At 35.4% G+C, this 18,216-nt stretch overlaps 1 protein-coding gene across 1 annotated transcript in view; it reads left to right on the top strand.

Annotated features, from left to right (window-relative positions):
- The window catches only part of GCC2 (GRIP and coiled-coil domain containing 2), a 55,356-nt gene that overhangs the window by 21,049 nt on the left and 16,091 nt on the right, over window positions 1-18,216 (top strand). The window contains exons 10-17 of the mRNA XM_059134298.1: window positions 134-253; window positions 4,534-4,698; window positions 5,248-5,352; window positions 5,987-6,149; window positions 14,612-14,712; window positions 14,800-14,877; window positions 16,054-16,191; window positions 17,265-17,386. Of these exons, the coding sequence (XP_058990281.1) occupies window positions 134-253; window positions 4,534-4,698; window positions 5,248-5,352; window positions 5,987-6,149; window positions 14,612-14,712; window positions 14,800-14,877; window positions 16,054-16,191; window positions 17,265-17,386 (992 nt within the window). The remainder of the gene's footprint in view (window positions 1-133; window positions 254-4,533; window positions 4,699-5,247; window positions 5,353-5,986; window positions 6,150-14,611; window positions 14,713-14,799; window positions 14,878-16,053; window positions 16,192-17,264; window positions 17,387-18,216) is intronic.

The following is an 18,216-nucleotide window of genomic DNA, read 5'->3' as shown; positions in this document are numbered from 1 at the left end:
TCATAAATGTTCTCATAGACTCGTGAACTCAATAGACTCATAAATGTTCTTTCAAGATGGCTTGATAACATAGTCTGACTGGTTGAATGTATAATAATTGCCTGAAGTTAAATCCTTTTGTCTTTTTTTGAAGAATCTTTTATTAGAATATGATAAGCAGTCAGAGCAGTTGGATGTGGAAAAAGAACGTGCTAATACTTTTGAGCATCACATAGAAGACCTTACAAGACAATTAAGGAATTCAACTTTTCAGGTAAAATTTTTGAGATATAATTGACATATAACATTATGTTACTTTAGTTTCAGGCAATACAATATCATGATTTGTATATAGTTAATATCTGTCACCATACATAGTTAATTTTTTCTTGCAATTAGAATTTTAATATTTTACTTTCTTAAGGAAAAAAATTTTTTATTACTTCATCGAGATCAAAAGCTTCTGCACAGCAAAGGAAGCAGTCAACAAAACAAAGAGGCAACCCACAGAATGGGAGAAGTTCGCAAATGACAGTATAGACAAAGGACTGATATCTAAAATCTACAAAGAACTCCTCAAACTCAACACACACAAAACAGATAATCACGTCAAAAAAATGGGCAAAAGACATGGACAGACACTACTCCAATGAAGACATGCAAATTGCTAACAGACACATGAAAGAATATTCATCATCACTAGCCATCAGAGAGATTCAAATCAAAACCACATTGAGATACCACCTTACACCAGTTAGAATGGCCAAAATTAACAAGACAGTAAACAACACGTGTTGGAGAGGATGTGAGGAAAGGGGAATCCTCTTAAACTGTTGGTGGGAATGCAAGTTGGTACAGCCACTTTGGAAAACAGTGTGGAGGTTCCTTAAGAAAGTAAAAATAGAGCTTCCCTTGACCCCGCAATTGCACTACTGGGTATTTACCCCAAAGATACAGATGTAGTGAGAAGAAGGGCCATCTGTACCCCAATGTTCATAGCATCAATGTCCACATTCACCAAACTGTGGAAAGAACCAAGATGCCCATCAGTGGATAAATGGATAAGGAAGATGTGGTCCATATACACTAGGGAGTATTATGCCTCCATCAGAAAGGATAAATACCCTACTTTTCTAGCAACATGTTTGGGACTGGAAGAGATTATGCTGAGTGAAATAAGTGAAGCAGAGAGAGTCAATTATCTTATGGTTTTGCTTATTTGTAGAGCATAAAGAATAACACAGAGGACTTGAGGAGATGGAGAGGAGAAAAGTTGGGGGAAATTAGAGGGGGAGATGAACTATGAGAGACTGTGGACTCTGAAGAACTAACTGAGTTTTGGAAGGGAGGGAGTTGGGAGGTTGGGTGAGCGTGGTGGTGGCTATTATGGAGGGCACTTACTTGCATGGAGCCCTGGATGTGGTACATAAACAATGAATTCTGGAACACTGAAAAGAAATTTAAAAAATAATTTTTTTTATTGTGTTATGTTAGTCCCCATACAGTACATCATTAGTTTTTGATGTGCTGTTCCACGACTCATTGTTTGGGTATGACACCCAGTGCTCCATGCAATCCATGCCCTCCTTAATACCCATTACAAGTTCACCCATCCTCTCACCCTGCTCCCTTCTAAAACCCTCAGTTTCCTAGAGTCCATAGTCTCTCGTGGTTCATCTTCCACTCCAATTTCTCCCCCTTCATTTTTCAGTTCTCTTAATGTCCTCCATGCTATTCCTTGTGTTCCACAAATAAGTGAAACCATATGATAATTGACTCTCTCTGTTGGACTTACTCACTTATCAATCTCCTCCAGTCCCATCCATGTTGATACAAAAGTTGGGTATTCATCCTTTCTGATGGCTGAGTAATATTCCACTGTGTATATGGACCACATCTTCTTTATTCCTCTATCTGTTGAAGGGCATCTTGGCTGTTTCCACAGTTTAGCTATTGTGGACATTGCTGCTATGAACATTAACTATAGCACCATGCTGTACATTACATTTCATTATTTATTTATTTTACAAGTGTAACTTTGTACCCCGTGACTCCCTTCAGTGATTTCACTCACACCCCACCCTGTGCCTGTGGCAACCACATATTCTCCCCCTCTCTCTCTATGAGTTTAGTTTGTTTTTTTTTAATTCCACATATAAGTGAAATCATACAGTATTTGTCTTTCTCTTTCTGACTTATTTTACTTAACGTAATGTCCTCAAGGTCCATTCATGTTGTCACAGATAGCAAGATTTCATACTCTGTATGGCTTAATAATATTCTTTTGTATGATACACCACATTTTCCTTATCCATTCATCCATCAGTGATCACTTAGGTTGTGTCCTTATCCTGACTGTTGTTAGTCATGCTGCAATGAACATGGCTGTACATGTATCTTTTTGAGTTAGTGTTTTTGTTTTCTTTGATCAAATACACAGAAGTGGAACTATTGGATCATACAGTAGTTCTGTTTTTAATTTTTTGAAGAACTTCCCATACTATTTTCCACAGTGGCTGCACCAATTTACATTCTTACCAATGGTACACAAGTGTTCCCTTTTCTCAACATCCTTGGCAACACTTGTTTTTGGTTGGTATATTTTTTTAATAATAGTCATTCTAACAGGTATGAAATGATATTTCATGGTGGTTTTGATTTGCTTTCTCTAATGACCCATGATGTTGAACATCTTTTCATGTACCTATTGGCCATCTGTATGTCTTTGGGAAAATGTCTGTTTAGATATTTTTTCCGTTTTTAAATCGAATTCTTTGGTCTTTTGCTCTTGAGTTGTAGGAGTTCTTTATTTAGGATATTAAGCCATTATCAGTTACAAGATTTACAAGTAATTTCTTCTTTTCAGTAGGTTGCCTTTTCATTCTCTTGATGGTTTCCTTTGCTTTAAAGAAGCCTTTGAGCTTGATGCAGTCTCATGTGTTGATTTTTGTTTTTGTTGCCTTTGCTTTTGGTGTCAGGTTCAAAAAATCATTGACAAGACTAATGTCAAGGAACTTACTGCCAATCTCTAGGAGTCTTATGGTTTCAGGTCCTACATTTAAATTTTGTGCCATTTTGAGTTAATTTTTGTGTAAGATGTAAGATAGTAGTCCAGTTTCATTCTTTTGCATCTGTCCTTCCAACTTGCCCAACACCATTTATTGAAGAGACTATCCTTTTCTCATTGTATATTCTTGGCTCCTTTGTCATAAATGAATTGACCATATATACATGGGTTTATTTGGGGGCTCTTTTTTCTGTTTCATTGATCTGTGTGTCTTATTATGCCACTACCATACTATTTTGAGTGCTATAGTTTTATAATACATTTTGAAATCAGGGAGCATGATACCTCCAGTTTTGTTGTTCTTTTTCAAGATTGCTTTAGCAGTTTGGGCTCTTTGGTGGTTCTGTACAAGTTTTAGAATTTTTGTTCTAGTTCTGTGAAAAATACCATTGGATTTTGATAGGAATTGCTCTGAATCTATAGATTGCTTTGGTCAGTATAACAATATTTGTACTTTCAGAAAATATTGATTCTTCCAAACTATGAACACAGAATATCTTCCATTTATTTATGTCATCTTCAGTTCATTTCATCAGTGTCTTATAGTTTTAAACATACAAATCTTTCACCTCTTTGGTTGAATTTGTTATTAGGTATTTTTTTTTCTTTTAGATGCAGTTATGTGGGATTATTTATTCTTAATTTCTCTTCCTTATAGTTTGTTATTAGTGTATAGAAACACAAGAGATTTCTGTATATTGATCTTATATTCTGCGGCTCTACTGAATTCATTTATTACCTCTCGTATTTTTTGTGGAGTCTTTAGAGTTTTCTATACATACTATCCTGTCATCTGCAAGTAGAGTTTTATTTCTTCCTTTCTAATTTAGATCCCTTTTCTTTTTCTTACTTATTGCTGTGGCTAGGACGTCTAACACTATGTTAAATAAGAATGGGAATCTTCTCTTGTTCCTGATCTTAGAGGAGAAGATTTTCATCACTGAGTATGGTGTAGCTGTGGTTGCATCATATATGGCCTTTATTATGTTGAGGTACATTCCTCTACACTCACTTTGTTGAGAGGACTTTTCAGGTAATTTTAAATTGAGTAAATGCAGATGTGAAAAAATGTAATAAGTGTATTTCGATTTCAAAATTTTGCATAAAAATTAAAATTAAATTCATTAAAATTAATAGAAACAATTTCATTTTGTTCTTCCCATTGTTGGGATAAGAATATGATAAAAAACTGGCAACTTTCCTGTCTTATCTATTGCTCTAATCTCCACTCGCTGGGTGTTTTGGTTTGCTTTTTGTTTCTTTTTGCCTTTTCCTCTGCCAGTGCGCCTGGTCTCTTGTAATGTTTGCCAAATTTATTTTAAAAGTAATAACGTTTTAAACTTATTCTTGATTTTACATTATGTGGAATTGTTTTTGAAATCTTTATTTTTCATACCCTGCCAGTAATCTTATAATGTATCATTTTATTCTCCCTCCCCATACATATTTTCTACATGTTTACAGTAGTGAATCATTTGTCATTCTAGTGCGAAAAATTAAATTCTGATAATGAAGATCTCTTAGCTCGTATTGAGACACTGCAGTCTAATGCAAAGTTATTAGAAGTAGAGATTTTAGAAGTCCAAAAAGCCAAGGCAGTGGCAGACAAAGAGCTGGAAGCCGAAAAACTTCAGAAAGAGCAGAAGATAAAGGTAAAAACAGTCCTGTGGGATTAGTTCATGTTATATAGTGATACTTTCATCATATTATTTAAGTGAAGGAAAGACTTTGTAATGAGTAACATTTGTGAATACAAGAGTTCATTAATTCCTTAATATATAATGTATGTCAGCTATGAAGTTGAGAATCCCAAGCTATGATTTTGGGATGTGTGTTTTTTAAATATTAAAAGATTTTCGAGGGGGGGCACTTGGGTGGCTCAGTGGGTTAAAGCCTCTGCCTTCGGCTTGGGTTGTGATCCCAGGGTCCTGGGATGGAGCCCCGCATCAAGCCCTGCACTGCATCAGGCTCTCTGCTCCGCAGGGAGCCTGCTTCCCCCTCTTTCTCTGCCTGCTTCTCTGCCTATTTGTGATCTCTGTCTGTCAAATAAATAAAATCTTTAAAAAATAAAAAAATAATAAAAGATTTTCGAGCTTTTTATATTACAGTATGTCAGATTTATTCTATAGACCCTTGCAATACATTTTTAATGTTGGTTTGTTTGGGGGGTGGAGTGGTGATATTTTTATTTTTAATTGCAGGAGCATGCCAGTTCCATAAATGAACTTCAAGAACTTCAACTGCAGCTTCGGAAGGAAAAGAAACAGCTTCAGAAAACCATGCAAGAATTAGAGCTGGTTAGAAAGGTAAAATAAAACACCAGATTCAAAACGCAGGTCAATATTCAGTGTTAAACAATTCTGATAGTTTAGAAAGGAAATATTTCAAAAATGAGGTTTTTGAGGAACTAACATAATCGTATATAAATTGTTAGCCTCGAAAGAATGAAAGTTTAAGATTTCTCTCAGTCCTATCTTCTCAGAAGAATCTAGGCTCACAGATGGTTTGATACTTCATTTTTTTTGTCCAGGATTGTTATAGGACACATGAAGATTTAATTAATGTCAAAAGTTGAAATTCATATTATACTTAAACCTTTGACTAATTTTTCTCTGCTTTATTCAAAGATGAGGTGTTTTAAGGGTTTTAAGGGTTGCTTAAATGTTAATGTTTTATAAATGAGAACTCCATGAGTAGAACTGTCAATTGTGCTTAATGAAAATTCTGATGAAATTTGATGAAAATACTTTGTAAAAGTACAAAAATAGAAGGTACCAACTGTAGCTTCTTCATATATGTGTAAACTTACTGTGTTACAGAAAAGCATTAATAGAAAGTGTTTATTCCTTTGGCATAATTTACAGGTATGCAATTAGCAATATTATAAATAAGATTAACTGATCTACTATTATGTGGATCTTTTATTTCTCATACGTGCAGGATGCCCAGCAAACCACATTGATGAATATGGAAATAGCTGATTATGAGCGTTTGATGAAAGAACTGAATCAAAAGTTAGCTAATAAAAACAGCAAGATAGAAGATCTGGAGCAAGAAATTAAAATTCAGAAACAGAAACAAGAAACCCTGCAAGAAGAAATGAGTGAGTAAAACAAAATTTAATTTACCTTACCATAATTTCGTTATAATAGAATACAGGTGAGCAGTATTAGTTGTGCATTTCACCAGTCTTTGACTGCCAGCAGATCTTTCACACAATGCTAAATATTCTTAAGGACCAAGAGGGTTGTAAAACCATTTTTTGTTGAGATGTGTACAGTCTGTGTTGGTGCATAATGCAGTCATTTATGTAAACATTTCTTTGCTGCATGAGTGATACAAAGATTTTTTTTAAATGGTCTTGTCCACAATTTGCTGGTTGTCAACAGAGTGGGATCATTTAAATAGCAGTGAAATCTTTTTTTGAGGTGATTATATTCCATTCTCTCCATAAGATAATTTCTAACTTCAAGCATCTAAAATTATATATCCCTTTAGGCACCCTTCAGCCACATCTCATAAATTGGTATGTTGTACCTTTGATTTTAATTCAGCTCAAAATATTTTAAAATTCCCTTTGGAGGGCGCCTGGGTGGCTCAGTGGATTAAGCCGCTGCCTTCGGCTCAGGTCATGATCTCAGAGTTCTGGGATCGAGTCCCGCATCGGGCTCTCTGCTCAGCGGAGAGCCTGCTTCCCTCTCTCTCTCTCTCTGGCTGCCTCTCCATCTACTTGTGATTTCTCTCTGTTAAATTAATAAATAAAATCTTTTAAAAAAAAAAAAAAAAAAAAAAATTCCCTTTGGATTTCTTCTTTGACCCATGGGTTATTCAGAAGTGTGTTGTTTAATTCATTTAAAGGAATTTCACTTGTCTTTCTGTTAATGATTTCTGTCTGAATTCTTTTGTGATTAGAGAACATACTGTGTATGATTTCAGTCCTTTTAAGTTTATTGAGTTTTGTTTTATGGCCCAAAATAAGATTTCTTTTGGTGAATGCTCCTTAGGCACTTGAAAACATGTTCAGTATTAGTTGTTGGATAGTGTTTTAACTAATGTCAGTTAAATCAAGTCAGCTGACAATTCAGGTTTTCTATATTTTTAATGATTTTCTGACTACTGCTCTACCAAGTACTGAGAGAGATACATTGAATTTCCTGAACATAACTGTGGGTTTCTTTCTCTTTTCACTTTTGTCAGTTTTGACTTCATGTATTTAGGAACTCTGCAGTTAGCTACATATACATTTAGAATCATTACTTGCTCTTGGTAATTTAATTTCTCTATTACTGTGAGGTGTGTTTTTTATTACAGTTAATATTTCTTTTTCTAAAGTCCACTTTGATATTAATATAACCACTCCAGCTTTCTTTTGTTTCTTGTTTACATGGCATGTTTTTTTCCCATCCTTTAGCTTTCAACCTAAGTCTGTATTGTTTCTTTAAGATAGCATATAGTTGAGTCTTCCTTTTCTCTCCAAACCGACAGCCTTTGCTATTTAAGCGGAATGTGTAAGTCATTTATTTTTAACATAATTATTTATGTGATTAGGTCTAAACCTACTACCTTGCTGACTGTTTCTATTTGTCTTATAATTTATTTCCTTTTTCCTCTTTTTCTGCCTTCTTTTCAATTGAGTAATTTATATGATGCCATTTTTATCTCCATTATTAGCTTATTAGCTATACCTTTTGTTAGTTTTAGTGGATGCTTTAGGCGTTATGTCATGAACTTATTACAGATTACTTCTAAGTAAATTGTACCACTTCATATGTAGACTAAGATTCTTAGTAATACAACTTATTCCCCCTCTTTTGTCCTTTATGCTTTTTATCATACATTTTACTTCTACATGTGTCATAGACATAATAATTGTGTTATTTTTGTTGGAAGAGAGTTATCTTTTAAAGAGAGATCAACAGACCCAAGACCCACAATAGCTGTGTGTCATATGAAGGTTTTATTGAAACACAGCTTTGTCCATTTGCATCGTCTTTGGCTACTTTCGTGCTACTCAGAACGGTTGAGTAGTTGTAACAGAGACTCTATCACTTACAAGCCTATCATATTTATTATCTCACCATTTAAAATGTTTTCCAATCCCTGTTGGTTTTTTTAAAGATTTATTTATTTATTTGAGTGAGAGAGAGTATGAGAGGAGAGAATGTCAGAGGGAGAAGCAGACTCTCATCGGAGCTGGGACCCCGATGCGGGACTCGATTCCAGGACTCCAGGATCATGACCTGAGCTGAAGGCGGTGGCTTAACCAACTGAGCCCCCTAGGCGCCCTCCAATCCCTGTTTTAAAGAAATGAAAAACCAGAGAATTTTTTTTTTTATATTTGCCCACATATTTACCATTTCTGGTGCTCTTCATTCTTCTATAGGCAAATTTCATCAAATAAGACTTTCCTTTTGCTTGAAGAACTTCTTTTAATATATCTTTTTTTTTAAGATTTTTTTTAATTTATTTGTCAGAGAACACAAGCAGGGGGAGCGACAGGCAGCAGGAGAAGCAGGTTCCCCGCTGAGCAAGAAGCCTGTTGTGGAACTCGATCCCAGGACCCTGGGATCATGACCTGAGCTGAAGGCAGACACTTAACCAACTGAGCCACTCAAGTGCCCCTAACATATCTTATAATGTAGGCTATAGGCATTGAATTCTGTAATGTTTTGTTTGCCTGGAAAAAAAGGTCTTCATTTTTGAAAGATAGTTTTGCTGGGAAGCATCTGGGTGGCTCAGGCAGTTAAGCACCCAGTTCTTTGTTTATCTCAGGTAATGATCTCACAGTTGTGAGTACTGAGCCTTGTGTTGGGCTCTGTGCTCAGTGTGGAGTTGGCTTCAGATTCTTTCTCCCTACCCCACTGACCCTCCCTGTACATGCAGTCTCTCTTTTTCTAAAATGAATAAATCTTTTTAAAAAAAAGATAATTTTGCTGAGTATGGAATTTTATGATGTGCCTTGGTGGTTCTTTTTTCACTGTTTATATCCTGCTTGTGTTTTGTAGAGTTTCTTTGTTGTATGTAGTTTTTCTAGTTATCTTCAAATATATCATATTTTTCACCATTATTTACTTTACTGGTTTTTGGTCTAAATCCTCTTCCTTTTTTTCCCCCCCAAGACTCCCCATTACACACGTTAGACCACTTGATATAGTTTCATAGGTTAATGATGCTGTTTATTTTTTTTCTTCACTTCCCTCCTCTTTTTACTTTTATTAAATAGAATATAGTTTCGAATCTAGTCATTTCTTATTATTAAATAGCCTTTAAATTCTCTCATCTTCAGGGTCTAATATGTTATTACCATCTAGTGATATTTTCACTTTAGATACTGTATTTTTCATCTCTGGAAATTCCATTTGTATTTTCTTGTTCTTGTTTTTTGTTTTTCATTTGTCTTTTCATTATGTTCATGTTTTCCTTCAAATCCTAAAGAATATTCTATAACTTCTCATTCTAATTCTACTGATTGTATTTTTTCCTGTTATAAGTAATATTTTCCTGCTTCTTTGCATGGGAAATAATTTTTTAAATTGGTGTGAATTTTACATTGTTGAATGCTAGATTTCTTGTATTCATTTACAGAGTTAAACTTTGTCAGGTCATTTGTGGATCACTTTTATTCTTTAGTGGCTTGTTTTTCATCTTTTTTAAAACAAGTGTGGCATACACTTCCTATAGATTTAGTTCAGTCCCTCAACTAGGTGGAGAATCTTCTGATGTGTACTGAGTGCCCGTATATTAAACGAAATCTCTTTACTTTGGCCGGTGGGAACGATTTATAGCCTTCTGTGAGCCCTGGGAATTGTTCCAGTTGCAGCTCCGTATTCACTGTTTTTTCCCCAGCCATAGTTCTTTGCATCTCATGAAGACTACTGCTCTATTTGGGATTCCCCTCCTGTTCCACAGTCCAGAAGTTGCCTCCAGACAGAAAGCTAGAACTATAACAGGGCTCACCTTATTTACCTTCTCAGAGATCACAGCTAGATTTCAGGAACTTTAATCTAGTTTGTTCAGTTTTCTAATTGTTTACAGCAGAAGGTATGTCTACCTCTTGTTACTCCCTCCTGAAGAGAAGCTGAGGTTCCATAAAATGATTTTCATTGGCTGCAAAGATATTACTGCACAAGATTTTAGATACATAAATGATGAGGAAATGGGATAAAAGGAAACATTGAGATATAGGATGCTATTGTAGGACACTATTGTGAAGTCAGATATAAGATGAAAACATAAAGTATATGTTTGTGTACTTTTGCTATCACTAAGGTCTCCATAAATTGGCTTTGAGCTTCCCAGAAGCCATGCAAATGTGATGCTTGTCAGCAACACAGCTTTTCCTGGTACTTAGATGTGTGAGAGAAGTTTTTTAAAAGACATTATTAATAAAAGGACCACTGTGTCATATGCAACAGTGCTCCCAGACCTAACTTAAATATCACCGTGTATCCACAGAGCTTTTTGGAAAGCCCAGGCACAATTGTGAAGAATCAGAATCTTAAAAAGGTGGGGCCTTGAAATCTGTGTTTTCAAAAGTCTTATATGTGATTTTTGAAGTTAATGCTACCTTAGGAATATCAAACACCCAGAAAAAGCAAAATTAAAGCCACCATATCACCAATGTAAGAATCTATTTTACATATAAAAACAGACCATGAACTGGGAATTTTCAAATTCAAAGACTGATAGCCTAGAATGGTTTATAAAGTGAAACGAGGGACCCCTGGGTGACTCAGCTGGTGTTGGTTAAGCGTCTGCCTTCGGCTCAGGTCCTGGGACCAAGTGCCGCATTGGGCTTCCTGCTCAGTGGGGATCCTGCTTCTTCCTCTGCATGCTGCTCCTCCTACTTGGGTGCTCATTCTCTCTCTGTCTCACACACACAAATAAAATCTTCAAAATAAATAAAGTGAAACAAGCAAATTTAACCTTTACAATGATTGCTTATTACAGTGGGGGTTTTCCAGATGACAAGTCCACTTACTTTGCAGAATGAGCTAAATTTTCACTTGCGTGACTTAAATGGTTTTGTCTGCTCAGGCAATTTTCAAACCCTCTGTCCATTTTATATTTAATTTTAATAGAAACCACTGATAATCTGGACTTGTATTCTCAGTGGCATTTCCGCAATAAATAAAGTAGCACATCTCGCTTGACTACTTTGTAGTATTTCATTCAGCCTGTAGCCAAATCAGTAAAGGTGATTCCATGAATAAACAAAGCATTGAAGCCCCATATGCAGAATTCTGATGATCTACATGCATCCAGGGGGAAAATTTAGAATACTCAGGTAATTGAATGGATTGTAGAGTTTCCAGAGAATTCATTATGCATATAGCTTTCATTATGCACATGTCATATCTTCCAACTATTTTCTTGATGCAAATTGAATAGTAGAGCTCTAGGTTATATTTAGTGAATGTGTATATTTTTGATCATTAACTGAGCTGAAAGAGAAGCTATTGATACCCTAGAAAAACTAAAAAGGCAAGCTTTTTCAAGAAGGCCATCCATATCTCATTGATAACTAAGTACAGAAATGAGTGGTACAAGCAGTGAGTGCTCTTTAAGAGTTCGGGGGAGGGGGGTGTTGCCTGGGTGGCTCAGTGGGTTAAAACCTCTACCTTCAGCTCAGGTCATGATCCCAGGGTCCTGGGATCGAGCCCCACATCAGGCTCTCTGCTTAGTAGGGAGCCTGCTTCCCCCCACCTCTCCACCTAGTTGTGATCTCCTTCTGTCAAATAAGTAAATAAAGTCTTTAAAAAAAAAAAAAGAGTTCAGAGGGGGAAAAGATTCTATAGACTGAAACAATCAGAAGTTGGGGCTCAAAGTAGATCTTAAAGGTAAGGTTTGGAGAGAAAAAGCAGACTGAAAAAGGGTATTCCTTTCTGCAGCCATGAAATACAGCAAAATGAATGAGCAAAATGAAACATAGTATAATTTTAGAAGTCTTGACCCCTTGGAGTGAAAGACTTGACCTGTTAGGGAAAAGTGAAGTATAATGAGGAAGACATTTTTTTTTAAGATTTTATTTATTTATTTGACAGAGAGAGAGAGAGAGATATATCACAAGTAGGCAGAGAGAGAGGAAGGGAAGCAGCTCCCTGCCTAGCAGAGAGCCCGATGTGGGGCTTGATCCCAGGACCCTGGGATCATGACTTGAGCTGAAGGCAGAGGCTTTAACCCACTGAGCCACCCATGTGCCCCGAGGAAGACATTTTTGATCCAATTTGTGAAGTACCTGAAATCAACCAGAATATATTTGGGTCCTTTCTGAAGACAATGGAGAAAGATTGGTCTGCCAGCATATCAGATTTATTGGAATGGTATAGAATCTGTCAAAAGCCACCAGGCTCATGGGAGCAAAGGTCTTGGAAGCCTGAGTTAAGGAGTTGCAGTGGAGTAGGAAAAAGATAGGAATCATTGTGGACAATGTTCTGTGAAAAAAGAAAAAGAAATGTTGCCTAATAAATGAGCAACACACATTTAATCTGAAACCCCTCCAACATCTGACTTTCCACCTTAATTCTCATTACTCTCTCACAGATAGAGGACTGCTTATTTTTCCTGAGACATGATTTGTTGTGTTTTTCTGTAACTGTGTATCTCTTCTCTAAAGGAAATCTTTCATGCCCTCCCCCTCCTACCTCTTGCCCACCCTTTAGAATCCTTCCTAATCTTAAGTGTTTCCTGTTCTATGAAATTTTCCTTGTCCTTTGCAAACTTTGTCTAACCTTTAGCCCCTGTAGACACCCCACCCAGTAGCCTTTTGTATTTCTTTTGTAACATTTATGTTTTGTTTTATGTTGTTATGTGAAATATTATCCCCTAATTTCATTTTTATCCTTTGAGCTCAGGAACTAACTATATCTAATCACAATTCCTGGAGCACTTAACAAAGGTTTTGTGTATAGTTTGTACTTTATAAAATGCTTTTCAGAATTGAGCAAATAGTTGCCCGGAAATAACTAAATTAGACTTATCATAAAAAGGCATAGCTAAAATAATATTCTTACAGTATACCTGTTCATGTTTACCAAGTAATAAGGTCTGTATACATGGGTTTAACTACATAAAGTTAATCATTGCTTATAAGATATTTTAGTAGCACAATTACATAGTGCCGATATAACTGGCCTAGACCAGGTGTCAAGCACACTTTTTCTTGAAGGACCAGGAAATCTTTCTTCATGGCTTCACAGGCCCCATGGTCTCCATCATATACTCTTTATTTCTTTCACAACAGGCTGTGGCCAGATTCTTGGGTACCTATGATCTAGACCATAAAGCTACTCACTCTTATATGATATTTGTTCGTTGTTGTTTGTTTGTTTGTTTGTTTTACCTTTGTTAGCGTTAAAGTTTTTTGTTTTTATCATGGTTCAATTTTTCCTTAGTGAACTGTCACAGTCTCATCCTATGAAACAATTAGTATCACAAAAACAACCAGGTATGTGCCTCTGCAGTGATGTAATTAGAAATACATGGTACCACTTTTGAGGAACTTCTTAAAACTAAAGTGTTTATCTTCTCGATATATAAGTATGTAACTTCATTTTAAAGGTACATACTGAAATATTTACAAAGGATTTCTTGTGAAGAACCAAAAACAAACAAACAAAACAAAACCAGGAGGGCACAAGGATTAGGTGAAGGTGTAGGTTAGGAGTTGGCAAACTTTTTCTATCAAGGGCGAGACAGTAAATATTTTAGGCTTTGCAGGCCATCTTGTAGTCTCTATAATCATCATTGCGCTAAAACAGCTATGAACAGTATGTAAATAAATAAGTTTGACTGTGTTCTAATAAAACTCTTCACAAAACAGGCAGCAGCCAGATTTTAGCCTATGGGCCACAGTCCTGTTCTGGGTAGTAAGATTGGCCATGTATTGGTAATTGTTAAAGCTGAATGATAGGTATAGTGAGTCTGTTTTACTGTTGTCACGGCTATCCTGTATTTTGAAATATTTCAGAAAAAAAAACTAAAACAAGTTTCTTTTATTTTTACTTTTTTAAACAAGTTTCTTTTGAAGATAGGTTAATACCAAGAAAAAAGTCTTATCCATTTATTTAAATTCATTCATAAAAATTATTTAAGGGCACGTAGGTGGCATAGTCATTTGAATGGTTGACTCTCTGGTTTCATCTCAGGTAATGATCTCAGGTCAGGGTCATGAGATCAAGCCCCACATTGGACTCTGCGCTCAGCACAGAGTCTAGTTGAGATTCTCTCTCTCCTTCTGCCCCTTCCCCTCCTGTGCTCTTTCTCTCTCTGTAAAGTAAATAAATCTTAAAAAAATTGTTCAGGGGTGCCTGGGTGGCTCAGTGGGTTAAACCTTTGCCTTCTGCTCAGGTTATGATGTCAGGGTCCTAGGATCAAGCCCCGCATCAGACTCTCTGCTCAGCCGGGAGCCTGCTTCCCCGCCTCTCTCTCTTCCTGCCTCTCTGCCTACTTGTGATCTCTCTCTCTCTCAAATAAATAAAATAAAATCTTTTTAAAAAAAGTAAAAGCTGGATACCTTATTAAAAAAAACTGTTTAATCTGTTCTGAAATTATTTCCTTTGTTAGCTTCACTACAGTCTTCAGTGCAACAATATGAGGAAAAAAACACCAAAATCAAGCAGCTGCTTGTGAAAACCAAAAAAGAACTGGCAGATTCGAAACAAGCAGTATGTTAATTTCCCAATTCCATATTTCATTTTATGTATTTATCAATCACTTCTTTTTTAAATTTAATCAAAATTCTTATTCTGTAGGAAACTGATCACTTAATACTTCAAGCAACTTTGAAGGGTGAACTGGAGGCAAGCCAGCAACAAGTAGAAGTCTATAAAGTAAGATTCTTTTTACTTTTTAGGATTTATAAAAAAATTTCCACATAGAAGTAAGCTACTATGTAGGGAATTTTTTAAATATCTTTATGTACATATTTTTATACACACACATTTTTTCCCCCTACATATCCTTCATTTGAAAAAGTAGAAGCAGTAAGTATGGGATATAACTGGAGTATCCCCTTAAGATTTAGCTTAAGCTAAAGGGGATTTTGGAAATCTTTGAGGCACTAAAAATAGATACAACATAAAATATAAAATAAACATGGCCCCAGACCTGCATCTGAGCTTTTTAAATGATCTGAGTTTCTGAAAGTCACAGGAATAAAAATGGTTTTATATTTGTATGTTGTATACATGTTATATGTATATTTATATTATTAATATATTTTTATATCTAATTATAGATTTTATCTATAATATATTTATATCTATTTATAGTATATATATTTATAGCATATCTATTAATAATATATATTTTATATATCTGTATTTCTGTATCTATAATTTATATATAATATATATTTTACATCTATTTTATAAAGCTTATTTATATCATATCTATTTACATATAGTTTTATCTATTAATATGTATTTTTATACCTATTTTTATATTTTTATCTAGATACCTATATATTTTTATATATATTTATAAATCTTTATATCTACTTATACTATTTGTATATACTTTTATATGCATTCAATAAATGAACTGTAACAAATAGTCTGGAATTTTTTTTTAATCAGGGTTTTAATTTAAGGAAAACTGAAATAATTTATTGAGAAAATGTTCTCAATACTCTTTCAGCATATTCCCAGTACTCTTTCAGTAATAGTAGTTTTTTTATCGCTTATATATACTCATGATTCAAAACTCAAGTATAATTTTAGGGGCGCCAAAACTCAAGTGTGTTTTTAGGGTGGCTCAGTGGGTTAAAGCCTCTGCCTTTGGCTCAGGTCATGATCTCAGGGTCCTGGGATTGAGCCCCACATAGGGCTCTCTACTCAGCAGGGAGCCTGCTTCCTTCTCTCTTTCTGCCTATCTTGCTACCTACTTGTGATCTCTCTCTCTCTGTCAAAGAAATAAAATCTTAAAAAAAAAAAAACTCAAGTATGTTTTTAAGGCAAGTCTCTTTAGCCAGTTTACTAGAGCTTAATTGAAAGGTTTTGCCCCAGATTCAGCTGGCTGAAATAACCTCCGAGAAGCACAAAGTTCACGAACACCTGAAGACCTCTGCGGACCAGCACCAGCGCACACTGAGCGCATACCAGCAGAAAGTGACAGCCCTTCAGGAAGAGTGCCGCGTTGCCAAGGTACGTTCCTCACATAGACCCAGCAGACAGATGTTACCACCTAGCATGCCGTTCTCATGAGGGCTGTGGTCTTGCCTTTTAGGATTTGCTGTTGTTTAAGAGCACTTATTAAAAGTAAGTACCTGTTGCAGCTCATCTGACCTGAACCCCAACCCCATCCAATCCTGTCACTTGTATAACCTTTTTTTGTTAAAAGGGAAGACATGGGTACACGTTTCCATTTTAAACTTGTTTTGCAATTTCTGTGTGTAAGAGTTATTTTCTTTTAATTTTATGCTTTATATAGTGCTTTCTGAGGGCCAAATGATTATAAACTAATATTCCAATAGAATGGTTGTGAGGGCCTACTTTCTTCAGCATGCAAAGCAGACCCAGTACAGTAGCTTTGTGAGAGGTGCAGCTCTGATATAAGCCAGTTTGGCAGAAGGGTCCCAGGAGATCACGTTGGGAAAGTAGAAGACCTAGAATTTCATTTTTCCTGTCTCTTTGAAGTTCGAGTGGCTTAATTTCTTTGAATTTATTTTTCTTATATTTATGAAAAGAGGAATTCCTCTCCATAAGTGAAAATCTTTCTAAGGTTTCAAAGACAAATAAATAGTGCCATTACGAAATTTATGGGTACTGACACTACCAGGAGGAAAACATGGTAGAAACATCTTTTGTCAAACAAAATTCTATCATTCAAATGCTTTTAAAAGGTTATAAGACTTGGGCACCTTGTGGCTCAGTTGGTTAAGTGTCTGGCTTTGGATCAGATCCTTATCCTAGGGACCTGGGATCTCGCTGGTGTCTGGCTTCCTGCTGAGCAGGGAGTCTGCTCTCCCTCTGCCCCTCCCCCTGCTTTTGTTCTCTCTCTCTCTCTCTCTCTCTCTCAAAAAAACAAATCTTTTAAAAAAAAAGTTTTAAGGCCAACAGATGCACACTTCTTAAAGGAAGTTAAGGAGTAAGGAGTGTTGGACATTTTTACTCTTTTCTAAAACATTTTCATCTTAAATCATTACTCTGAAAGAAAATAGGATTATGTTACAATGAATCTGCAATAGAAAAATCATTCTTTCTTTTAAATGTTGTAGGCAGAACAAGCTGCTATAACCTCTGAATTTGAGAGCTACAAAGTCCGAGTTCACAATGTTCTAAAACAACAGAAAAATAAATCTGTGTCTCAGACTGAAACTGAAGGAGCTAAACAAGAAAGGTAAGGTCTAAATTAAAAGAAACATCCAGGGTTCCCCCCTTTCCTCCAAAACAGATTCTCTACCAAGTAGGCTGAGAATCCTGCTTTGATTTCATTTGACTGAGGAATTTTACATGTAATGAGAGCAGAGTTTCTTGGCTTCACTGTTTCTCTAGGCAGTAACAGGGAAACATCTCTATGAAGGGCACTGTTACAGACTCATAAAACTAATATGTAAGCAGCAAAACCAGAAAATAGGCTAAATAGTGTTATCTTGTTGTAGCAGGAACCGGTCAGAGCAGAAATACAGACATTAAAATTACATTATGATTAGTTTTTCCAATTTTGAAAATTGAGAAATAGAAGAATAAAATTGCTTCCTTGACATACCCACCATTAATTAGGCTAAACAGAATTGCTTAAAAACATTTTATTTATTTCAAAAAGTTTTAAATTCTGTACTAAATTCTAGCCTAGAGTTACATTTTTCTTCTTAAATTTATGGCTGTCTCAATTATGTTTCAGTGGTATCTTGTTTATTGTATCTTTAAAACTAACATACAGATAATTTTTAAATTATTCAAAAATATACTAGGAATATGAAATAGGATAATCTATAGCATGTGTGCTTTGTTTTTAAGTAGAGGTTCAGTATTCAAAGTAATTTTACATCTGCTTCTTACTGTTCTAAGTCGGACTAAATATCTGCAATGTTTGTATGATACTTTTCATTCAAATATCTATTAAATATGGGAACTGTAGACTGAAAAATGAGGTATTTTCTCTGTTAATAGCTCATCCTCAAATTTCAAAGTGAAATTGAATATTGACACCTTTAATATGAAAATGTC

The sequence above is a fragment of the Mustela lutreola genome, chromosome 9 (genome assembly GCF_030435805.1).
Source record: "Mustela lutreola isolate mMusLut2 chromosome 9, mMusLut2.pri, whole genome shotgun sequence".
Lineage (NCBI taxonomy): Eukaryota > Metazoa > Chordata > Mammalia > Carnivora > Mustelidae > Mustela > Mustela lutreola.
This window is presented reverse-complemented; position numbering and strand designations above follow the sequence as displayed.